Source organism: Oryctolagus cuniculus, chromosome 14 (assembly GCF_964237555.1).
Source record: "Oryctolagus cuniculus chromosome 14, mOryCun1.1, whole genome shotgun sequence".
Classification (NCBI taxonomy): Eukaryota; Metazoa; Chordata; class Mammalia; order Lagomorpha; family Leporidae; genus Oryctolagus; species Oryctolagus cuniculus.
The window spans coordinates 77,626,933-77,652,071 of NC_091445.1; the positions used below are offsets into that span (position 1 = coordinate 77,626,933).

A 25,139-nucleotide genomic window follows, 5' to 3' on the forward strand; every position below is an offset into this window, starting at 1 on the left:
AGGTTAAGCTTCCCACCTGCAGTGCCAGCATCCCATAGGGGCACTGGTTCAAGCCCTAGCTGTTCCATTTCCGATCCAGCTCTCTGCTAAAAAAAAAAAAAAAAAAAAAACAACACAACACAAGCAGCAGAAGATGGCACAAGTGCTTGGGCCTCTGCACCTACGTGAGAGACCCAGAAGAAGCTCCTGGCCCATCTTTAGCCACTGAGGCCATTTAGGGAGTGAACCAGCAGATAGAAGATCTCTCTGTCTCTGCCTCTCTCTGTAACACTGCCTCTTAAATAAACAAATCAATCTTAAATAAAAAAAAGTAATATGAATAAATTAAAGCATATAAAGATGTGACATAAACTTCCTATGGATATGTCTAATAACAAAAATCTGAATACATCATCTGTACTCACCAAGAGCTAGGATAAGCACCTGATTTTGTATCTTTCATCTTATTTTTCTTATCACATGTTATACTAGAGTTTCCAAACACTAATATGAAATACAGGCTATATTTACCATTGACAGTCAAATGTAGTTAACTATGAGCATAAAACTTAAAATTTTTATAGGTGAACATTAGCATCATACCCCAAAGACTGTTAACATGTACCAATACCTAAATCATTGTTCCGGTAATAAAAGATTAAGAGAATACATAATTTTAAACTACAAAAAAATAATCAAAACATAACTTGAAATATATTCTAAAAATTTAACGGAGCTTACTCGTTATGTATGTGTCTCTTTCTACTATTTCTTCAATTCATTTTCATCTTTCATTAAAGAGCAAGAAGACTAGAGACCACATCGCCACAGTTACGCTTTACTACAGATAAGAACCACAGATCAGAAGTGGGCAGTCGGTCACTAGCAGAAACAGCTCCTCTGGTCCATTACTCAATGTGAGAGGGGTTAGCCTTCTGAATGGAGACACAGCTCTTGGGTCTTCCAGAATTTGTTTAAGGGTCATTTCTATTTTTCTTTCCAATTGCCAAAAGTGTGATAAAATGCCAACAAACAAAACTGTCCACGTATGGACAGAGAAGATGTATTCAAAGGCCTACAACTTTTCCAAAATGTCTAAATCCAGTGCAAAAATTCAAAAATCAAGACTGCACTGCTAGCATTTACTAAGCAAAATGAAAATCACAGATACAGAGATTAGAGATTTCTGTGAATACCTAACTTACCAACTCTTGGCTATTGATACTTCTCTACATCTTCCAGTTTCCTTTGAAAAACTAACTATATATAGATCAAAGTAGCTATTAATATAGTATCTGAAAGAACAAAACCTAAAATCTGAAAAAATACTTTTACCAGATCACAAATTTTCTACCAGATTATCCACACTCAAGCAGTAACTTAGTTAACACAGTAAAACAAAGGGGGCCTGCACTGTGGCACAGCACAACGCCAGCACCCCATCCGGCACCAGGTAGGGTCCTGGCTGCTCCACCAGGTCTAGAAACTGACAGCTCCTGGCCTTGCAGGCACTGGGGAATGACCCAGTAGACAGAAGATCTCTCTGTCCTCTGTAACTCTTCATTCCAAATAAATAAATCTTTAAAAAGAAAATGCAGTCTTACACATTTCCATCAAGTGTTTTCTTTTATCACATTATGATCAGACTGCTGTCTCCCTACCTTTAGTGACAAACAAGGGACCAAGGAAGGCACACTCAGAGACCTCCTGGGACTACTGCCCCACGCTCACAGCAGTGTCCTGACCCAGGCCTGCAGGGAGCAGCACTGTCGATGCGAAGAAGCTTGCTCTGAACGTCCACCTTTTACTAAATATACACACCTCTTTCCCCGTACCTCTCACTGCTTATCTTTCACGGTTCTCAGAACTGCAGGTTAAAAATCTTGGTGCCCACTTTCACTCCACACTGGACTGTGAACTCCTGGAGTCTGAGGACATTGTCTGATTGCTCACTTTTGCAGTCCCAGGACCTACCAGTTCCTAATGTTGGAGATAATGTTAGCCAGACTGAAATTCTCAGTTATTTTCAGTTAGGAAGGAATTGCCTGAATACAATCAAGGCAAATCTCAAAATCTGGGGGCGTGTTTTCTCATAAACAGTTAGCCTTTTATAACCACTCCTAAAAGTTACTATGAGCAAAAGACTTTCCTTCTACCACTTGAGTATTCCATTATAATTTCAGCTTTATTATCTCAAATCCATTTGGTTTTATAGAAACTATTTTTTAAAAAGAAAATAAATCTAACTGCAACAATGTTGGATTAATAGGTTGAATGAATAAATGTGTTCAGAAAATTTGAGATCTTCTAGAATAAGTCTGCCTTCTGTTCCCCTGTATGTTAACACGAAGGAAGAAACACAGTAATACCCTACCTCTGCCTCACAGAGACAGTATGAGAGATATGTAAGAATGTGTTTTGCTTTCTTCAATATAGAGAGGTATGAGAACTCAAAGGATTAGTATCAGTCAACGTATTCTTGAAAGCTTTGTTATTCTGGGCTGATTAGAAATGTCTAAATAAGGTGAATTTATAGATACGTATAATCCTACAACTTTTCAAGGTGGCCCCTATGAAGGTCTCTACAGACCTGATATAAATGCATGTATAAAGTAAAGTTATTTGAATTTATATTGACTCTGGGCTTAAAAGGTTATAAACTACACTCACTCCTGCCAACTTTTTAAAAAATAATTGGAAGGTACAGGTGTGATGCAACTAATTTACATTTGAAAATACAGCTAAGGGAAAGTAGTAGAAGATGGCCCAAGTCCCTGGGCCCCTGCATCCTCTGGGAGACCCACAAGAAGCTCCTGGCTCCTTGCTCCTGGCTTCAGATTGGCCCAGCTCTGGCCATTGCAGATATTTGGGGAGTGAAGCAGCAGATGGAAGCGCTCTCTCTCTCTCTCTCTCTGCTTCTCTGTAACTCTGTCTTTCAAATAAATAAATAAGTCCTTAAAAAAAATACAGCTAAAACTTTTTTGATTTTCTTAACAGTGTTCTACTGGATTGTAAGTTTTTTGAAGGAAAAGACTTCCCACTGTATCTACTCCAGTACTTAGTTAAACTCAAGTTTGATCCTCAGCAGGATAGGAGGAAACAAGGGATAGAACTAAGCTTTGTCCATCCCAATTTTCTCACCTGTGGAATACTAGATAGCCTTTCTTCACTGTGCCAGTAAAAGCTGAAACACTAGGTTAAACATACATGCACTTAGTTCCTCCTTAAAACAGTAAGAAAACCAGTGACATTTTACAAAAGTTAGACAAAAAAAGATGCTAGTGCTATTTTTACTGCAACATAATTTACAACAGAATTTCGAAACCTTTACCACAAGCTTGTGTTAAAACACCAAAGTAAACCTTTTACCTTTTCTAAGTCTTCAATTTCAGAACTGAAGTTTTTACCCTCATCCATCATTTCCTCTTCTTCCAGAGTTCTTTCATCATCATAGTCATGGACCAACATCTCAGCAGTGGGGTCAAAATCATGATCCTCAGAAGACAAAGACCCAACTGGAATGAAACAGACTGAGTCATTCTACACATTCATGAGGCTATTTACAAAAGAAAAGACAAATTTGTGTTCTTCTGCCAGTCCCTTTTCATGTTTATGTGCAGGTTTCATTAAACGGATTTACTATACACTTTACAGGTTATAAAGCAAGACAGTGTGGTTCTGAAAAGATATCTAAATCAGCAAAAGAACAAGGCAGAGTAATTTACAAACACTTTTACAAGGGATCCAGTCCATGTGAAAACAACTCATTAACACCAGCAAAGTGATTTAAATAGCATGGTCTTATTAAATAAATGTTCTTGTAGAAAAGCAGTCAAACTTGCTTATCATTGAGTTTAATACATTTGTCTAAAAGCAACAGCAAAACAGCGGAAGGGTTAAAATCCCATGAACAGAGGACTTGACAAGATCTGCTACACACTAAGGCAGATACTCCAGGAGAGAACATAAATCTTACCCTTACTCTAACCCTCAAGTAAAGATACAAAAAACCAGAAGTCTGGTTTACAGAACAAATACACACTTCTGTGAAGCAGAAATTCAGTTTTTAAAACACATCATCACTTTACATATCTGTAGCAGTATTTCAAATTCCCCAGCATTAAAACGGATTACTTTATAATGATTAAGTTTAGGTGAGGGCAATATAGAAAATCTTATCTAACGGTTTTGGAAGACACAGCCCATTGCAAGCTATATTAGTTAATTCACACTTGTTTAGAAGACTGTAATACTTTTGAGTAGCAAATTCAAAGACAACTGGATACACCAAAAAGCCAGGGAAGAAATGAGTAAAATCTAGAATCCTGAGAATTAAAGTGATTTTATGAAAACCGGGGTTTTCTTCACTTGTTCTATTAGTCTCTAAGTCAATTAGACCAGTGCCTCCCCGAGCAGGAAAGCAAAGAAGTACCAGACTCTGGGGTGGAGGAAGGAAGTCAATGGAAGCATATTCAGCATAAAAACTTTGACCTGTTTTTAGTCAAACGATTTAATATTTTTAAAATTTTAAGCTTTCGAGGACAGTGTGCGATCATTACCAAAACACTGAACCAAGCCAAAGCTTTCATTATGGAGAAAACAGAAAAACAGAACATCCACCCTCATAAATTTTCTTTTTTGAGGAAGTCCTGGAAACCCCCCTGGGATGCCAAAGCATCAAGGCTGAAAGAGAAGGGTCTGAGGGGCTGCTCCTGTCCTTGGTCTACTGAGACCTAAGCAGTCATTCACACTTTCTGAGTCTAGCTCCGGTTACCCACGTATAAAACACACAGGGTTGGCGGAAATGACCCCGGGAGTCCCTTCAGTGCTGAACTTTTCTTTTAAAACTGGCTGATTAGAAACTGGTTAAAAGTGTGTTTAGACATCAAAAACACGGCTGATTTTTTTCATTTATATGGCAACTTCTTCAAAGCAGACACTGCTGAGAAATGGAAAAATTTTATCATCATCCAGATGTGTGACAACATGTACATATTCTTTTCCTGAAGTTGTGTAAAACAAAGACATGTGTCTCAAAATTAGAAAAACTTTGAAAAATAATTTTTAAATGTGAGGACTTAGCTATTTTTGAAATAGCCACAAACTTCAACTTGGTGTTGATTTATTATATAATGCCTGAAATGAGGAGATCCTGAAAGTTGATGAAATACAAAAAGTCACGTGGCAAGGAGAGAGCATTACATTCCTAGGCAACACGCTGCAGTGCAGACAGACGTGAGAACTCACCCAAGTCCAGCTACCAGCTAGGTGGCTCTCAGTAATTAACCGTCTCTTCAACTGTAAAATACAGGAGCTGGACTAGTACAGAGCTTTTTCTGGAGACTAAGAGAGGGGAAACAGCCAGCCAAGAGGGGAGCTAACAGGGGATGAGACATAGAAACAAAGCCATTTCTGCATTTTAACCTGCGAAGAAAGCTCCTTTCCCTGCACTGACCCCAGGGGTTCCACAAGCCCCACACTGCGTAACTCTACCTATGTGCACAGTGCATGCCTTCTTCAAATCCTGCCAGGGGTTCCTGAACTCAGGGAGGTGAAGAAACCTGCACTAACCGACCTGCCGCTGTCTCCGCTCAAACATCCTCTATCACCACTTTTCCATGCCACCACTGCAAGTTCGAGATTCCTTCTCTAAGGTAGCTTTACCTACCTCTCAACTTTAACACAATGTAAATGCATTTCTTAATTATGAAAATGACAATAATGACACGGGGAGTTACAGCCAACAAGGAATCTAAGCAGCCCCTTGGAAATCTAAACCAAACTGCTGAAGTTGTTGGAAAGTCGATTTGGGATTAGCTGTTTCAGGCTTGGAGGAAAAAAACCAAGTGAAAATTTAAGACACACAACTTAAAAGTACTCTTGTAGGCCAGCAGCTCTTTAGCAGGATTATTTCCAGCCTGCAAGGGGCAAAAAGGAAGCAACCTAATAACCAAATGCACACCGAAGCTCTTAGAAACCAATGACGAAAAAAGGGATCATCTTGGGGGAAGGAAGGGAGGGAGATCTTTTAACAACGGAGCTCGGAGCCCCCGTTACCCTCTGGGAGTCACCCAAGAAGTAAGAAAACAGGACAAACCTGGGCTCGAACTTCCGAAAGAAGCCTAGGAGAGAGAAGAAAACGTGAGGTTAGATCGCGCGGCCAGGCAAGAGGCAGCGCAGGCAACAGGGCGCAGGGGAGGCGGGGCGAGCGCTCCGCCGCCGCCGCCGCCGCCGCTGCCAAAAGTGCAAGACGCAGCTCGGCTCCGCTCGCTCCAGGCCCCTTTCGGGCCCCCTCTTGGCTGCCTCGCCTTCCTCCCCCAGTCCCCAGCGTACACGCTCGCAGACCCGGGACGCAGCCCGGTCTCCAACACGCAACTCCTAAGCCGCTTCTTGGAGCTCAGCAAGTTACAAAGAGCAGAAGCAAAACCCAGACGACTCGCAGACTCGCAGCATCAGTCTCCCCACATCCCACCCGGCTCGCCGCCGCCCCCGACAACTCGTAGCAACCAAAATACCCTTTTCCAGGAAGGGACTCGCCCTCGATGCACCTCGACCGCCCCTCGGGGCCCGGGAGCCCCAACTCCGAGGCCATTCTCTTTCCGGGAACGTAGGCCGGCTCGAACCGGACACTCGACCCCCAAACCAAAGTGAGGGCCCCCCCCAACCCCCGCCCCTCGTTCAAGTCCAGAGACGCAGCCCCCCGACCCCAGGGATGCTGGCTCCTGCCAGGGCGTTCAGTCCCCGCCTGGGCCGCCAGCGCGCCCCCGGCTCCCGCGAGCTCCAGCCAAGGGGCTCCTGCCGCGCCCCCTCCCCCCAGCTCCCGAGTCCCGGGGGGCGGCCAGCGCAGCTTCGCCCGCCCAGCCCGGAGGGCAGAGGGGCTGTCGAGGCGCTCTCCCGGAGCGGGCGTCGACGGTCTGGGTCTGCTCGCTTTACCCCAGGGACTCTCGTACCTCCGGGGCTGCGGGGCAGGAGTCCCGCTCTTCTCCCGCGAAGCCCGGCGGCCGCGCATCCCGCTCGCCTCTGCGGCCGGGGCAAAGTGGAGCGTGCGGCCGCTCGGCGCCGAAGCCGGGGCGCGGTGGGCCGGGGGCGCAGCGCACTCCTCCCGCAGGGCAGTGGCGCAGCCCGCTCCCCGCTTTGCAATCCGGTCGCGGAGTGGGGGGGCTCGGCCGGTTTCCACCCACCTCGGCCCCGGGAAGAGGCGCGGAGGCGCCGGCGGCCCGCGTCAGCGGCCGGGGACACGGCACGGCGCCGTCCCCGGGCTGGGGCTCGCTGCCGCCGGCCGCCGCCCCCCGCCCGGCCCCGCAGCCCGGCCGGGCCGGGGCCGGAGCCGCCGAGGCCTAGTCCCGGAGGGAGACCGCTCCCGCGCCCGCTCCCGCCCCCCGGCCGGCCCCGCCGCGGCCCGTCGCCGCCCCGCGCCCCCCGCGCCGCTGCCCCGGCCCCCGGGGAGCCGCGGGAGGAGCCCCGGACTCCCCACGCCGGCCCGGGGGCCGCGGGGGGCCGCCGGGCGCCCGCTCCAGCCCGGCCGCTCCTGCCCGGTTTCCCTGCTCACCTCCGCCATATTGGTACCTTTAGGGCGAACGAGCAGCGCCGAGCCCAGTCCCCGGATGGGGCGCCTGAGCCAATCGCAGTCGCCGCCGCCGTCGCCGCCGCGGTCCGCCCGGCACCCGCCCGGCGGCGGAGGCGGCTCGGCCCCTTATAGGGCAGGGCGGCCCGCGACGCCCCCGGCCCGCTCGCACGCCCACCCCGCCCCGCGCCCTGCTCCTCTAGCCCCCTAGCCGCGCCCGCCGCCGTCGCCCGCGCGCCGCGCGCCGCGCGCCCGCACTCGCGCTCACCGCCCCTCTGCTCCCGGCTGGAGTAAAGTTCCTAGCGAACCGGACACAAGCCGGGGACAGACCCGCGTCCAGCCGGTCGAGGCCCAGGACCGGCCCTGGACACTCCGGCGCGGTGGGGCGTGGGGGAGACGGGCGGAGCCTGGGAGCGACCACTGGACGGACTTCCCTGAGGGGAGGCGAGCGAGCGACCAGACCGACGGGAGGGCGCGAGCCCTAGGAAATAGGAGAAGTGGCCGCCCGCCGGGCACTGGGTCCGTCCAGAGTGAGAGGACGGCGCCCCGGCTTCCCCCAGGAGACCTGCAGGGACGGGGATCAGGCACCTGCCAAGCAGGCTCTGGAAGGTAGTGAGCACAAGGAGAGACGCGAGACCGACCGGGCAGAGAATGAAGCTGAGCGCACTTGCACGAGTCAAAGAAGACGCTTGTAAAACATGAACTGTACACGTAGGGGGGGATTAGAGCAGTCCTAGGTGTTGGTAATCCCCAGATCGTCTGTGCGGTGACCCAGGGGTTGCAGGACCGACCCGTGGAAGGACAGGCATAGTGTATCCAAACCCTGGAGGGATCTCAAAAACGCGACCCCCTAAAAGGCCACTCGTGTCTTGGGAAGCTAGTCCAATGGGGAAGACAGGGCTCAACAGGTGTAGCTGCTCCTACTTCAGGCTGTTTGCTCGTCCTAGGGGGAGCCTTCACCTCCGTGAAGCCCACAAAACACAGGGCAGTGTACACTGGCAGCTGGTTGGTGGCGTCCAGAAGTGGATCCTGCCAATCTGGAAGACGCACGGTGTCCTCAGTCCTCGGGTGGGGGACCAGAAAGAATGCTGTGTGTGGAGAAGAAAGGATGCTTTCAGGCCCAAGGAGAGGTGGGGAGCACACGCAGTCAGGACTGACCGGCCCGGACCCCTCAGGGATTTGGCGAAATGAGCCCAGCTGCTTGCTAACACACGCCTGGGAGGAAATGATAGCGGTGAGGTTTCTGGTGTGATGTCACAGTTGAGAAACCTCGTAGAAGCTAAAGCTTTCAATCCAGGCGTGAAAGGTCTGGATTTTAACCTGGGGTCTCCCAGGGGGACATACTGAGGACCAGGCTGGAGAATCGGTCAGGGAGGAGGAGGGAGGGTTATTCTTGAAATGTTTTGCCAAGACATCTCAATATCAAGTTTACACCGCTGGTAAGTGTTATTTCTCTATGGAAATTTTAGGGAAAAATCACTTCAGCTATTCCAAAACATCATAAAGACATGGAAAATTACACTTTCCCAGCACTGAAAGATATCTTGTGACCTTTTGTCCAGTCAAATAACTCCAAAACAGCTGAACTTTGAAACCAGAGGCTTGGCACACGTTGTACGTACTGTCCTCAATGAGGCGTTCAGAGTTTTCGAAGTAAAAAATGGCTTGCAGCTAAATGCAAGTGATTCACTTTCAACCAGAGGCAGGGAGCACACCTTTTGCACAGAACTCCAAGTAGTCCCTGTGTGGCACAACACAGGCAAGACCCAGACAGGGGCCTCAGACAAAGTGTTCCCAGCAGCGGCGCCACAAAACACATCTTCACGGCAAACCTGCCTAATCGGAACTGTAAACGTGGCACGTCTGAGACACGGATGCACGCACTTTTCAAAGACTTAGTAGTGTTTCCGCAGGTTCTCTTTTTATTTGCTTGTAAGGATTTTTGTATAGGCAACTGTGATGCTATCCATCCTGCCACATGATTCAGGGAGTCCATGTCCCTGGTGTAAAATAAGGATGCATAAAAACACAAACGAAGCTAAATTCATTAGCAGTGTAAGGAAGCAGAGCTACTTTCTAACCCCGATAACTAGAGAAAAAGTTTGTCATCCAGTCTTACACCACACAATCCTTTCTGGATAAAGCCTGTTACGTAAATGGATGGCTCTTTCATTGTTTTTTTTTTTTTTTTTTTTTTTTTTTTTTTTTTTTGACAGGCAGAGTGGACAGTGAGAGAGAGACAGAGAGAGAAAGGTCTTCCTTTGCCGTTGGTTCACCCTCCAATGGCTGCCGCTGCAGCCGGCGCACCGCGCTGATCCTGGCAGGAGCCAGGAGCCAGGTGCTTTTCCTGGTCTCCCATGGGGTGCAGGGCCCAAGCACCTGGGCCATCCTCCACTGCACTCCCTGGCCATAGCAGAGAGCTGGCCTGGAAGAGGGGCTACCGGGACAGAATCCGGTGCCCCGACCGGGACTAGAACCCGGTGTGCCGGCGCCGCAAGGTGGAGGATTAGCCTATTGAGCCACGGCGCCGGCTATCTTTCATTGTTTTTGATGACAAGACTTCCAAGAGTCAAAACAGATAAAAAGCTCTGCTTGTTCCAGGAGATCTAAATAAAAACACTGCTTCTGACTATTTCACCATGTAACAGGTGACACGACAGAAAGTAAGTCCCATGGTGCATGCTGGGCATGGTGGGAGCACCTTCTTTTTTAAACTTTTATTTAATAAATATAAATTTCCAAAGTACAGCTTTTGGGTTACAGTGGCCCCCCCCATAACCTCCCTCCCACCTGCAACCCTCCCATCTCCCGCTCCCTCTCCCATCCCATTCACATCAAGATTCATTTTCAATTATCTTTATATACAGAAGATCAATTTAGTATACATTAAGTAAAGATTTCAACAGTTTGCACCCACACAGAAACACAAAGTGTGAAGTACTGTTTGAGTACTAGTTATAGCATTAATTCACATACAGCACATTAAGGACAGAGATCCTACATGGAGTATAGTGCACAGTGACTGCTGTTGTTGATTTAACAATTGACACTCTTGTTTATGGCGTTAGTAATCACCCTAGGCTCTAGTCATGAGTTGCCAAGGCTATGGAGGCCTTTTGAGTTCGCTGACTCTGATCTTATTTAGACAAGGTCGTAGTCAAGGTGGAAGTTCTCTCCTCCCTTCAGAGAAAGATACCTCCTTCTTTGATGGCCCATTCTTTCCACTGGGATCTCATCTCATTCACAGAGATCTTTCATTTAGTTTTTTTTTGTTTTTTTTTGTTTTTTTTTTTTTTTTTGGCCAGGGTGTCTTGGCTTTCCATGCCTGAAATACTCTCATGGGCTTGTTAGCCGGATCCAAATGTCTTAAGAGCTGATTCTGAGGCCAGAGTGCTATTTAGGACATCTGCCATTCTATGAGTCTGCTGTGTATCCCACTTCCTATGTTGGATCATTCTCTCCTTTATAATTCTATCAGTTAGTATTAGCAGACACTAGTATTGTTAATGTGATCCCTTTGACTCTTATGATCAATTATGAACCGAAACTGATCACTTTAACTAGTGAGATGGCATTGGTACATGCCACCTTGATGGGATTGAATTGGAATCTCCTGGCACATTTCTGTCTCTACCATTTGGGGCAAGTCTGATTGAGCATGTCCCAAACTGTACATCTCCTCCCTCTCTTATTCCCACTCTTATATTTAACAGGGATCACTTTTCAGTTAAATTTAAACACCTAAGAATAATTGTGTGTTAATTAAAGAGTTCAACCAATAGTATTAAGTAGAACAAAAAAAATACTAAAAGGGATAAAGCATTAAGTTGTTCCTCGACAGTCAGGACAAGGGCAGATCAAGTCATTGTTTCTCATAGTGTCCATTTCACTTCTACAGGTTTCCATTTTGGTGCTCGGTTAGTTGTCACCAATCAGGGAGAACATATGATATTTGTCCCTTTGGGACTGGCTTATTTCACTCAGCATGATGTTTTCCAGATTCCTCCATTTTGCTGCAAATGACCGGATTTCATTGTTTTTTACTGCTGTATAGTATTCTATAGAGTACATATCCCATAATTTCTTTATCCAGTCTACTGTTGATGGGCATTTAGGTTGATTCCAGGTCTTAGCTATTGTGAATTGAGCTGCAATAAACATTAAGGTGCAGACAGCTCTTTTATTTGCCAATTTAATTTCCTTTGGGTAAATTCCAAGGAGTGGGATGGCTGGGTTGTATGGTAGGGTTATATTCAGGTATGGTGGGAGCACCTTAAAAGTGCTTGTTCCTTGTGCTCTAGGTAATTACAGTCCAATTCCTGTAGGTGGTTGAGGGGGACAAGAGCAAGGAAAGCTCAGAACTAAAACCATGGTAACTTTGTCAGGAGACCCAAAATGCAGTTGGTCTTCCAGCCACCTTTAGAAACAAAATCAAGAAAAGATTATCTGTAAATGTGTGACAGATAACAGTCCATGCATATAATAAAATAGGAAAAGGTGCTTATATATTTGAGACAGGTAGCAGTCAATACAAACAATAAAACAGGCAAACATCCGTATAAAAAGTGAGTAGGAGGTTAACACCAGAGGAGAGGTAAGAACACGAATGTGCAGGTCTCACAGTGTAATACACAATTATAAGAGTTAAACCATCAATTTGGCTTAGAGCTTTCTGAGAGCCAAAGCAAAACAGAACCAAAAGCAGTAAATATAATCAGTTGCTTAACTTTCATTGCCACTGAGGAAAAATGTACAGATCCTTCCATGGGGCGAAGCTTTTCAGGATCATTTGCAAAAAAAAAAAAAAAAAAAAAAAGTGTCTGGGGACCGGCATGGTGGTACAGCAGGGTTTAGCAGATGTTTGTGATACTGGCATCCCATATTGGAGTTCTGGGTCAAGTTCTGGCTGTTCCACTTTCAGTGCAGTTTCCTGACGATGGGCCTGGGAAGGCAGATGGAGTTCCTGACTTCTGATTTCACCCTGGACCAGTCCTGGCGACTGCTGCCATTTGGGGAGTGAACCAAATGGCAGATGAAAGATATTCCCTGCCTTACTCCCCCGGCTTTGTTGCTCTGCCTTTCAAATAAATGAATAAAAAAATTAAAAAGTTTGCCTGTGCTACACAGAACAGTTAATGTACAGGGAAGCACTCTACATTAACCTAGCACTATTAGGTTTTACAACTAAAAGGTTTCTTTTAGTGACCATCCATGGAACTCGAGGGCATAATATAAGCATTTGACCCCCTGGAAGCAGCTTTTAGTAGAGCGACTGTAATATATAAATATTCAGCTTCCCACGGATTCCTTCTAACCCAGTGGAAAATCATGAACTAGCTAAAGTGAGCTTCTTGATCTCAAATACCAGTACTAGTCAGACAAACGTAAGTGAGTGAAGGAGGCTCGTGCAGAAAAAGAGGGAGCAACAGCAAACTTGGAGACGGGGCTTCTGCCTAAATGGGGCAGCCATTACTTAGGTTCAGCACGGACTCTCACCCTGTCAGCATAGTCCCAGTGCTTCCGGATATCTGAGTTTTCCAAGAGCAACTGGAAAGATGGATTTTTATGAGAAATTTCCCGGTTTTTGAAACCTGCCAGCTAATTTGCTACTTTATCTTTTCTTCCTCTTCTTCCTTCTCCCTCTGCTGGGACAGAGCTCCAATCCGTTGGTTCCCTCCCCAGATGCTTGTAATGGCCAGGGCTGGGCCTGAGCCTGCAATACAATGCAGATCATGTGGGAAGGAGGAGCCTGGTTACTCACTGTCATCATTGTGCTTTCCAGAGTCCTGGAGGCAGGAATCAAACCCAGGTACCCCCATGTGGGATGAGGGCATGCAAACTGGCATCTTAACTGCTAGGCCAAATGCCTGACCCCCAAAACTTGTCAACTACTTTTTTTTAAAGGATTGATGGATTTATTTGAAAGGCAGAGAGATAGAGAAATAGAGAGAGAATCTTCCATCTGCTGGCTCACTCCCCAGTGGCCACAATGGCCAGGGTTGAGCCAGGTCAAAGCCAGGAGCCAGGAGCTTCCTCCAGGTCTCCCATGTGGGTGCAGAGGCCCAAGGCCTTGAGCCATCCTCCACTGCCCTCCAGGCACATCAGCAGGGAGCTGAACTGGAAGTGAGGAAGATGGGACTTGAACTGGCACCCATATAGGATGCCAGTACTGCAGGTGGCAGTTTTACCCACTATACCACAGTGCCAGCCCCATCAGCTAATTTTTTTTCAAATTCAAGTACAATGTAAATCAAATCATGTTAAGTAAGTCATGATCAGTATATGAGCTTCCAATTTGCAAACTCTGACCTAGGACATCCTCATAATAATACCTCTCAACATTACTTTGGATAAGAGAATATGATGCCAACTATTGGGCCTTGCATCAAGCCAAATTACTTACATTTTTCTAATTACGTCCACTCTTCCTGTGTGGTACTCTATTAAATATTTTTTTGTTGGAATGAATGGCTACTCTCTGAGAAAGGTAATTGATTATGATAAGCTCTGCCTAAATAAAGATTGCCAACAGGAGATGGTCTGTGTAATGATTACAAAGACAGAGAGAGAGAGAGAGAGAAAGAGAAGCACAGATCAAAACAGAGAGATCTACATGGTTCTATGACTTAGTTGGTTAAAGTGCCTGTCAGGGCTGTCATTGTGTTGTAGTGGGTGAAGACCCTGCCTGTAATACCAGCATCCCATATAGGTGCCAGTTCAAGTCCCAGCTGCTCCACTTTTGATCCAGCTCCCTGCTAATGTGCCTGGGAAAGCAGTAGAAGATAGCTCAATTCTTGGGCCCTTGCCATCTACATGAGAGGTCATTGGGGGTGAGCCAGCAGATGGAAGATTCTCTCTCTATTCCTCTATCTCTCTGCCTTTCAAATAAATCCATAAATCCTTTAAAAAAAAGTAGTTGACAAGTTTTGGGGGTCAGGCATTTGGCCTAGCAGTTAAGGTGCCAGTTAGCATGCCCTCCTCCCACATGGGGGTACCTGGGTTTGATTCCTGAGAGATGAAACTCCTGGCTCCTGATTTTGGCCTGGCCCAACCCTGGCCATTGTGACCACTTGGGCGGTGAACCAGTAGATGGAAGACCTCTCTCTGCCTCTCCCTCTCTCTCTGTAACTCTACCTCTCAAATAAACAAACAACTCTTTTGAAAAAGTAAAGTGCCTATCTCAACTAAAGAGAAAAGTCTCTCAATTTGCTCTATAGGAGAATACAGACAGGAGCATTTGTTCACCATAAGTCAGAGCATCCTTAAATAAAATGGATGTATCATGCTTACACACCTGGCTAAGAAGACTGGATTTCCTCGATTAGATAGGACACAGGGAATGCATGCATGAAGCATCATATAAGCTTTATGACTGCCAAAATGATTTTTTAATAAAAAATTTAGAAAAGAAGACTGGGTTGGGTTTCCCAACTTACCTATTTTAAATTTAAGGGGCACCTTCAAATTCTTTTTAAATTTTTATTTATTTGAGATAGGTCTGGGAAAAGAGGGAAAGAGAGAGATAACCCTCCCATCTGCTGGTTCACTCCTCAAATGCTATAATGGTCAGAACTGAACCAGGCCCAAACTGGGAGCTGGAAATTCAGTTCAGGCCCTCCACATGGGAGGCAGGGACCCAGGTACATGAGCTGCTGCCTCCCAGGGTGTGCATTAGCAGGAAGCTGGAGCTGCAGCCACACAAGGAATCTAGGCATGTTACCTAAGGATGCAGGCATCTTAACCAGTATCTTAACTGCTGCACTAAATGCCTACCCCCAGAATTTTTAATAACTGCACCCTTTCCCACATATTTAGGCTGACATTTAATTTTTTCTCTATAAAAGTTCAAATACTCAATTGCAAAGGATATTCTTTCTATTTTTTTTTAAATTATTCTATTTATTTGGAAGACAGGCCGGCGCCGCGGCTCACTAGGCTAATCCTCCGCCTTGCAGCACCGGCACACTGGGTTCTAGTCCCGGTCGGGGCTTCGGATTCTGTCCCAGTTGCCCCTCTTCCAGGCCAGCTCTCTGCTGTGGCCAGGGAGTGCAGTGGAGGATGGCCCAAGTGCTTGGGCCCTGCACCCCATGGGAGACCAGGAGAAGCACCTGGCTCTTGCCATCGGATCAGCGCGGTGCGCCGGCCGCAGCGCGCCGGCCGTGGCGGCCATTGGAGGGTGAACCAACAGCAAAAGGAAGACCTTTCTGTCTCTCTCTCTCACTGTCCACTCTGCCTGTCAAAAAAAAAAAAAAAGAGAGAGAGAGAGAATTACAAGGAGAAGTAGAGACAAAGAGAGAGAGATTTCGTCCTCTGGCTCACTCCCCAAATGGCTGCAACAGCTGGAGCTAAGCCAATCCAAAGCCAGGAGCCAGGAGCTTCTTCTGGGTCTCCCACATGGATGCAGGGACCCAAGCACTTGGAATGTCCTCGGCTGTTCTCCCAGGCCATAGCAGAGAGCCGGATGGGAAGTGGAGCAACTAAGACTGGAACCTGCACCCATATGGGATGCCTGCACTGAGGTTGTTAGCTTTACCTGCTATACCACAGCACCCGCCTCTGTACTTTCTAACTTATTATGATGGCCAATTAAAATAAAACCATTATATAACACATCGACATGTATGCAATGGAATGTAAATATAGCAATTTTATATTCCATCATTCATTTTAAAAATACATAAACTGGTTTCTTTAACAGTAGGAAACTTTACATGATTCCTTTTTCTCCTTGAGCTCATATTCCCATTCTGTTTTCTCCAAAGAAGTGCAATATGCCTTATGCTTAGAAGTCTTTTGTTGATACTTCACTTTCTCTGTAACAAAAATCTCTATAAATTGATGGTAAGGATTAATAATTTTCCTCCAGATTGTTAGCACAATTATTAATTGATAACTGATCAAAGCAACATACATGTATTACAACTGAAAGCTTATTAAATAAACATTACATTGAAATCAATCAATTGAAAAGATTAATAAGATCTTTAAAAATTAATTCATGTACCTGTGGGTGAATATGACAATACTAGAATGAGAGTTTAACATCAAGTCTATATTATTCTTCAGTTGAATAGAAGTAAACTTTGAGAAACCACATTCATACAGTAATTAGATAGGAATGAAAGGGCTGTGTTACTAAACCATCACTTAACATTTTGATCTATTTAGAAATGTATTATTATATTCTATTACACATATTAATGATCTATATGCCAATATTTTAATTATATCCCTTCACTTATGTTGAAAGCAAAGAATTAGAAGCTACCTGACTTGCAAAAGGATTTGTTACTGAAATCTTTTTTTTTAAAGATTTATTTATTTTGTTTGAAAGGAGTTACACAGAGAGAGGATGAGAGGCACAGAGAGGAGGGGGGGAGAGAGAGAAAGAGAGAGAGAGGTCTTCAATCCACTGGTTCACTCCCCAGTTGGCCGCACTGGCCAGAGCTGAGCCAATCAGAAGCCGGGAACCAGGAGCTTCCTCTGGGTCTTCCCACGTGAGTACAGGGGCCCAATGACTTGGGCCATCTTCTACTGCTTTCCCAGGCCACAGCATAGAGCTGGATCAGAAGTGGAGCAGCCGGGACTCGAACCAGTGCTCATATGGGAGGCCGATACTGCAGGTGGTGGCTTTACCTACTATGCCACAGTGCTGACCTCCAATTATTGAAATCTTATGGTCTTTCAGTATAATTCACCTCAATTTTGATGAAGATTACTAAAAACAACTTTGCCAAGACTTATCAACCAAGTGTTTAGTTGTACTTGTTAGTTTTTTTTTTTTCCTTAGAGGCAACTATTTAAGTCAACATACTCTGAAAAGGGATATAAGTGGAAATATTCTCAATTTCAATATTCTTTTGACTAAACATATTTTTAAGTAAAATGCTTATATCTTATAACACATTTTAAATATATCTTTGTCAAAATGTTGGAACCATAGATTTAGCCTTTTCCATTTGTGGAAAATGTTTGCCACATAACCTAGCTAGCAAAGCCTTTTCTCTTTGTCAAACCAAACTGCCAACTCGAACTGGCATGCTTTTAGGAAAGAGTCCCATTTCATTATTTTATTTCTAATGAGTATGTTAATTCTTGTTTTGATATATATTTGCTCATTTTATTTATTTGAAAGGGAGAGAGGCAGATAGACAGACAGAGTCTCCCGTCCACTTGTTCACTCCCCAAATGCCTACAACAGACAGGGCTGGGCCAAACTGAAGCCAAGAGCCCGGAATCCAATCTGGATCTCCCACATGGGTGGCAGGGATCCAAGTACTTGAGCCATCACTGCCGCCTCCCATGATGTGCGCTATTAGCAGAAAGCTGGAATGGGGTGTGGAACCAGGACTCGCACCCACGTGCTCTGATACTGGACAAGGGCATCCCAAACAGCATCTTACCACTGTGCCAAGTGCCCACCCCTGAGGTATATTTAAAATCACTTAGAAATAAATGACAAAACATGTGTTATTAGATAGATCATTAAAGGAGCAAGTACATTATAAAGCAAAAACAACCAAGATGCAGTTCCTCATTATTTAATTATAATTCAGTGTAACATGTACCTAAAACTGATATTATCTGTCTTGCAAGGAATAAACGTTTTCTCTAATAAACATGTGTTGTGGACTGAATGTGTTCTCCCCAAATTTGTATGTTGAAGCCGTAACTTCAACATAATCGTAATCATGTGGCTGTATTTGGAAATAGGACCTCTAAGGAAGTAGTAATTAACGTTAAATGAGGTCATAGGTGGGGCCCTGGTGTGATGGATTAGTGTTCTTATAAGAAGAGATCTTTCTCCCTCTTGGGTGCTTGCTTGTTCTCTCATGCGCTTTTCTCCCTCCCTCTGTGCATGTGTGTACAAAGGAAAGACCACGTGAGTGCATACAGAAGGCATCCGTTTGCAGCCAGGAAGAGAGCCCTCACCAGAAGCTGGCCCTGCCAAAACTTGATCTTGAACTTCCCAGCTCCTGGAACTCTGAGAAAATAAATTACTGTTTAAGTCACTTGGCCCGTATTTTGTTGTTAGGGCAGTCCAAACAGACTCCAACAACACATGTGTTCAAACTTTTCTTTCTTTTTCTTTAAATATCTTATTTATTTATTTGAGAGGTAGAGTTTGAGAGAGAGAGAGAGAGAGAGAGGTTTTCCATCCGCTGGGTCACTCCCCAAATGGTCACAACCGCTGGAGCTGGGCTCATCTGGAGCCAGCAGCCAGGAGCTTCTTCCAGGTCTCCCATGTGGGTGCAGGGGCCCAAGGACTTGAGCCATCTTCTACTGCTTTCCCAGGCCACAGCAGAGAGCTGGATTGGAAGAGGAGCAGCCGGGACACAAGCCAGCGCCCAAGTGGGAAGTAGATGCCACAGGCGGAGGCTTAGGCTACTATGCCACCACAGCGCCGTCCCCTCAAGCTTTTCTTATATTTGATGATAATGAACAGTGTAGCAATATATGCTGCGAAGAAGCAGTCAGTCCAGGAACTAACCTATCATTTCGTTGTTACTAGGAAGTGGAAATGTAATGTGAAATCACATAAGGATTTTGTTGGAAGCCTTTACCTAGTGCTCCTGGAAAGAAAGCCACTGAAAACACCTCAATTTCTTCTCAAAATCATGGCCTACAGACAAGTATTAAGACTAATTGAAAACACCAGCTTAAACTTCATTTGTATTTAGCAGTTTCCCCCAATGCTGGCTTCTTCATTTTGCTCCTTTGAGATCCTCTTCAAGAGCAATGCATTTTTTTAAAAGATTTATTTATTTATTTGAAAGGTAGAACTACAGAAAGGCAGAGGCAGAGAGAAAGAGAGAGTGAGCGAGCAGAGTCAGTCTCCCATCTGCTGGTTCACTCCCCAAATGGCCGCAACTTTGGAGCTAGGCTGATCCAAAGTCAGGAGCCAGGAGTTTCTTCCGGGTCTCCCACGTGGGTGCAAGGGCCCAAAGACTTGGACCACCTCCTACCACTTCCCTAGGCCATAGAAGAGAGCTGGATCGGCAGTGGAGCAGCTGTGTCTTGAACTGGTGCCCATACGGGATGCCGGAACTGCAAGTGGCAGCTTTAACCACTATGCCACAGTGCCAGTCCCGAGCAATGCATTCTTAGATGAGGGTTGAAAGAGAAGAAATTCAATGATGTGACCCTCCCACAAGGATTCAACCAATCTCAGATCCACAGTGTTCTTTTTTATATAAAAATTGAATCTGTACTAAACAAGTAAAGACTTTTCTTGTTATGATTCCCTAAAATAATGCAGCATTAACAATGATTCCTATAGCATTTACAATGTATTAGGTGTGTTAAATAATCTGTAGAAGACTTAAAGTATACTAGAGGATTGTATAAATTATATGCAAGTATTGGGGGTCAATGGGGTGCAGGGAGTTAAAGTCACAGCTTGTGATGCTGGCGTCCCATATTAACGTGCAGGTTTGAGTCCTGGCTGCCCCACCTCCAATCCAGCTTCCGGCTAACATGCTTAGGAAAGCAGCAGAATATGGTCCAAGTACTGGGCTCCTGTCACCCTTCTGGGAGATCCGATGGAGTTCCTGGCTCCTGGCTTTGGCCTGGCCCAGCCCCAGCTGTTGCAGGCATTTGTCCAGTCTCAGAGGTTATTCCAGTACTTAGGACTTTCAGTTTAGCACTTTTTTCCTCAAAAGAGATTGCTTGATCTCTCTGTCACTCTGACTTTAAAACAGATAAAATACAAATGAAATGCCATCTCTAAAGCTTATTATACTTCCTTTATCTTAATGTATATTTAAAAATACATATTGTGAGGATTTCTTCTTATATCTTATTAACACTAATTATATATATATATATATATATATATATATATATAAAGATAGGCCAAAAAGTCTGAGCAAAACAACCATAAGTACCAACAATGGCTTCGTGATTCCAAGTTGGACTGTATCAGAATAGAAGCTAGAGAGAGTTTTATTTTTAGACAGCTTAACTTGGGGCCAGCATGGTGGTGTAGTGGGTAATACCACTTCCTGGGAGGCCAGCATCCTATATGGGTGCCAGCTAGTGTCCTGGCTGCTCCACTTCCAATTTGGCTCCCCCGATGAAGCTCCTGGCTCCTGGCTTTGGCTTAGCGTGGGCTTGGCCACTGCATTCATCTGGGGAATGAATCAGTATATAGACATTTTCTCTTTCTCTTTGTAACTCTACCTTTCAAATACATAAATAAATATTTTCTTAAAAAAATAAAAAGCTTCACAATTTAAGAATTTTGACACAAAGAAACTGGGGGCAAACAGCTTAGAGAACTGAGTTTAAGATGGGACGCAGGAGCTAGCACTGTGGCATAGCAGGTAAAGCCGCCACTTGCAGTGCTGGCATATCCCATACGGGTGCTAGTTTGAATTCTAGCTGCTCCACTTCTGATGCAGCTTTCTGCTGTGGTCTGGGAAAGCAGTAGAAGATGGTCCAAGTCCTTGGGCCTCTGCACCTGCATGGGAGACCCGGAAGAAGCTCCTGGCTCCTGGCTTCAGATTGGCACAACTCTAGCTTTTGCATCCATCTGGGAATGAACCAGCAGATGGAAGACTCTCTCTCTCTCTCTCTCTCTCTCTCTCTGCCTCTCCATAACTCTACCTTTCAAATAAATAAATGAATCTTAAAAAAAAAAAAAGATGGGATGCATAAAGCAAGTACAGAGGGGCTTCTCCCCAGGAAGGAGCATTAGTACCTCCCAAGGCAAAGAGTACAACAGCAAGACTTACTTTCTGCTTATGTGAATGATTGCGAGGAAAGACTGCAGGACCTGAGGTGTGCCAGTGACGGCTCTCCATTTCACTCCATGAACGCACTCTGGGCTTACCTGGCTGTGGGAGGCATGCCTCTTCTGCACTGGTGGCTGGCCTCCCACAGCGTGGCCATCTTGCTGCACTGAGTGTAATTCTGGTATGTATACATGCATTCATACATATGGATACATATGGGTACACACATATGTGTACAGCAGGGTCTGTAAGTACAAGCCAGCTCTTTCATCTGGTGTTCAACTCATAAACTAAGGGAAAATTGGCTGCACTGGACTTGCAGTTGTGGTATATATATATATATATATATATATATATATCCAAGAAAGTATGTGGTACTTTTTAAAGGCTTCCTAATGTTTAATTTCTTTTAAAATTAGTGTTGCAAAATATTTCAGGAATATCTAAAAAGTGTGGCTTCAATTTAAATAGGTTTTTTTTTCTTCATTTGGTTTGCACAAACTAAATGTAAATGAAAGGATGTGATTCCATGGTATAAGCACTTACTGAGTATGTAGGGAGTGCATAGTATTTCATATCTCCTGACCACCTAGGGGGGTGGTACTGTAAGGAAATGAACACATACTTACTTGTAAATGATCAAACTGAATCTGGACTCATGTCTGCTTGACTTTAAAGTCTGGGCACTTCTCTTCATATCATAATATTAATGACTAAACCAGGAACCATTAAAAAACAAAAAGACAGCGTGTAAGTGATAATTATGAATGGAGACTAAGCAATCCATTTGGGAAAAGAAAACATTCTAAGCAAAGGTCCTAAGTTTTAGAATAACTTCTGAAACTGGCCAAAAGAAAAAACATGTTTCAGATTGACTTCATTGTAAAAGTAATTCGTAGACAGAAAGTCATCAGGGCCACCCAGCTCTGCTGTGATCTGGAAATAGGTTGGATGTGTCTTGCTGCCCAATGGGGTGGAAGCTTTATGGGGCAGGGCTCAGTGGGAGAGGATTAGGTCTTGGGAGGACCATTCCCAGAAGGGATTAGTGCTGGTCTTGCCGAGTGAGTTGGTTCTCAGTAGAGTATGTTGTCGTAAGGTGAGGCATTCCATGTGCTTGGCCTCTTCTGCACTTGCCCATTTCCTTACCTGCTTCTCATCCATGTCATGACCCAGCCAAGGGGCCTCATCAGAGACCAAACCCATGGAGGTACCCAATCACGGTTATTCAGTTTCTAAAACTGTAAGCTAAACAAACCTCTTCTCTTTATGAAGTAGCCAGTATTTTTTAGAGCAACAGAGAACGGGCTACTGTCAGTACTTTAAAGGTGATAGGCCAAGAAAGCAGAGACCACATCAGTTTCAGTCCCTCCTTGCAAATATTTGTCCCAGCGCTGTGCTCAAGACATACTTGTTGAATGAATGAATTGGGATCTAGTTCCACTGCAGTGACTTCCTTGGAGAGAAACCACCCAAGATGTCCATATCGATGTTGATAGAAAATGTACCCCAATGCTTCATTAGGTAGAGTGTTAGAGAGGAGCAATCATTCATTTACTGATCCATTCACAGATCATTTGCCTCCCTGGCTTTGGCTGGAGTAGGCCTGTCCATGCAACTCATGGACCAGCTAACCCAGCCTTGGTCACCAGCCCTCTGCCTTCAGCATGCAGTGAGGCAGCCCTGGCGCTCACCTGCTCTCACCTGGTGTCCTCCCTTCTCCCTCCTCTGCCTCAAGGCCCTAATTCCCCCTTGAGATTGTCTCTCAGAGCAATGCCCTGCAGGGCCCCCTTCTTCATCTGACTCACTGGGATGTGTTTCTTTGGCTTTCACGCTCAGCATTTTCTCCAGGACATCATTTGGTGCCTTCAGACATCGCTACTCATTCACGGTAGCCTGGTCCACACAAGCCCTGGGCTGTGCACATCAGATCAACTTGACCTTTCCTTCTTGGGGAGGAGACTTACCCAGCTCAGGGTGCTGGGCTCTGCAAGGGGATACGTTACAAATCTGTCCTGCACAACTGCTCTCTTCACTTACCAACATCTATGAAATAGTAGACCCCCAGCCCTCATGCCATACCTTGCACGGAGTGGGTTTCTTTGCCAAATGACAATGTCAATGTTTATTCAAGAACAAGACCATCCTTTGGGACACCCTCTCTACATAGAAGGAATTTTAGGAACTCCGTGTATCAGAGACATCACAGTTTCAAAAGTTAGAAGTCCAAGGTCAAGGTATTCGCATGTTTGATTTCCTCTCTCTTCAGCTTGCCACGTTTGTGCTTCCTCACATGATTTTTTCTGTGTGTACATCTTCAGCATCTCTTTGTGCATCCTAATTTCCTCTTATAAGGGCACAGTCACATTGGATTAGGACCTCCCTTAAAGACTTTGTATTAATATGATCACAACTTTCAAAAGCCCATCTCCAAATACCATCACATTCTAAGGTATCTGGGGTTAGGGCTTTAAGCATCTGAATTTGGGAAGGACATAATTCACTCCCCAACGTGTGCCACTGGGTTCCTCCCACTCCACCTGCCTCTCGTAGGCAGAGCCTCCCCCTGGGGTGACCAGCGGGATGCAGGCAGATCTGGAGTTCAGCTTCTTGTGCCTGCTTTGGACTCACAGCATCTGGCTCCCCGAGCGACTGTCTAAAGGCACTGGGCTGTCTAAGCCAGAGATTTGGACATACTTACTCTTGATGAGGCAAACCCTGATGAAGGGGGAAAGGCAGGTGGTTAAATTCCTTGGGTGGATGACCCTGTTTCTCCACACAGGTGCTGTTTCTGCACACAGCCTGTCCTGAGAGGTGCAGAGAGGTGGAGCAGATGTGCCTGCTGAGAAAGCTGCCTGGGGCTTGGTCATGGTGCAGTGGCCAGCACGGTCAGTGTACCACCCTGCAGGGACTCCCATCTACACTCTTGCCCTTTCCTTCACTCTTGCTGCCATGGCTTTGCACCTCCCGAAGACTCCCCGGTACAACGGCACTACTTCAGTCTTTCTTGATTTCCCAGGGACTGCAGGCTAGAATACTGGTGGACTTACCTGCTGGAAAATGAAACTGAAAACACAAGCCCGGGTAATTAAAGGCCAACAGTGACCAGGGATCTTTTGGACTAACTCTGGGTTGGATATCATTTTATCAGTGAGATCTTCTGCATCCAGTATGTTGAGTTCAGAGGAAACATCATCACTCTTTATGAAACAGAGGATTAGAGAATGTTTGTCTAGCTGGCAAAACAGAAATCATTCTAAGAATTAAAACAAAGGAAATTGGCCTGCGAATTGGTTATACGGGTCATGCAAGAGCCGAAACACCGAACAGAAGGCTGTGAAGCAATCCAGAGGCTCACAGAAGCAGAACATTGATGCCACTCCTGAGCTGGAGGGACAAAGGAGGAGTGAGTGTCACTAGGGTCAGAGGCCAGAGCCTCTGGGGGAAGCTGGAACCACAGTGTGTCACACTAGGTGGAGCTGAAGAAGTGGGAGCTGTACCTGGAGACACAGACACACAGCCTGACTTCTCTCTTCCTCCCTCTGCTTTCTTCTTGGTGCCTCTTATTGCTGGAACCCAGGAAGAAGCTAGTGGATCCTGGAGCCTGAGAAATACAGCCTCTGGGATTTGTTCCTCTCTGTTCAGAGGAAGGAGAGGAAATGAAATTAATGGCACAGGCTCAGAAATGGACAGTTCCAGAAAATGAGATTATGTTAACTTGGAAAAATTGTTACATGGCCAGTAACACTATGGGCCAGGGAGATATACAGTAGAAGGAATATATAACAGAGTAACAGCATAATAGGCATTGGAATAAAACAAATCTGGGGTCAGATGGAAGAGTCCCCTGTTGATTGGCCATG

General features: G+C 45.5%; 1 protein-coding gene and 1 long non-coding RNA gene across 9 annotated transcripts in view; both read right to left on the reverse strand.

The window, feature by feature from the left end:
• Positions 1-8,096, reverse strand: part of MIER3 (MIER family member 3) — a 33,751-nt gene extending 25,655 nt beyond the window's left edge. Inside the window, exons 1-3 of one of the 8 annotated variants that reach the window (XM_070056722.1) lie at positions 7,812-7,926; positions 6,077-6,101; positions 3,349-3,494 (exon numbers count right to left, since the gene is read on the reverse strand). In XM_070056722.1, the coding sequence (XP_069912823.1) occupies positions 3,349-3,447 (99 nt within the window). In that variant the 5' untranslated portion in view covers positions 3,448-3,494; positions 6,077-6,101; positions 7,812-7,926. Of the gene's footprint in view, positions 1-3,348; positions 3,510-6,076; positions 6,102-6,929; positions 7,165-7,528; positions 7,669-7,811 lie in introns of those variants that run through there. The other 7 variants (XM_070056716.1, XM_070056715.1, XM_070056721.1 and 4 more) reach the window with 7 other exon arrangements.
• A 2,751-nt stretch (positions 8,097-10,847) lies between these two features.
• Positions 10,848-25,139, reverse strand: part of LOC127492822 (uncharacterized) — a 71,010-nt gene continuing 56,718 nt past the window's right edge. Inside the window, exons 3-5 of the long non-coding RNA XR_007922613.2 lie at positions 24,777-24,913; positions 21,909-21,992; positions 10,848-11,960 (exon numbers count right to left, since the gene is read on the reverse strand). This is a non-coding gene — a long non-coding RNA (uncharacterized lncRNA). The remainder of the gene's footprint in view (positions 11,961-21,908; positions 21,993-24,776; positions 24,914-25,139) is intronic.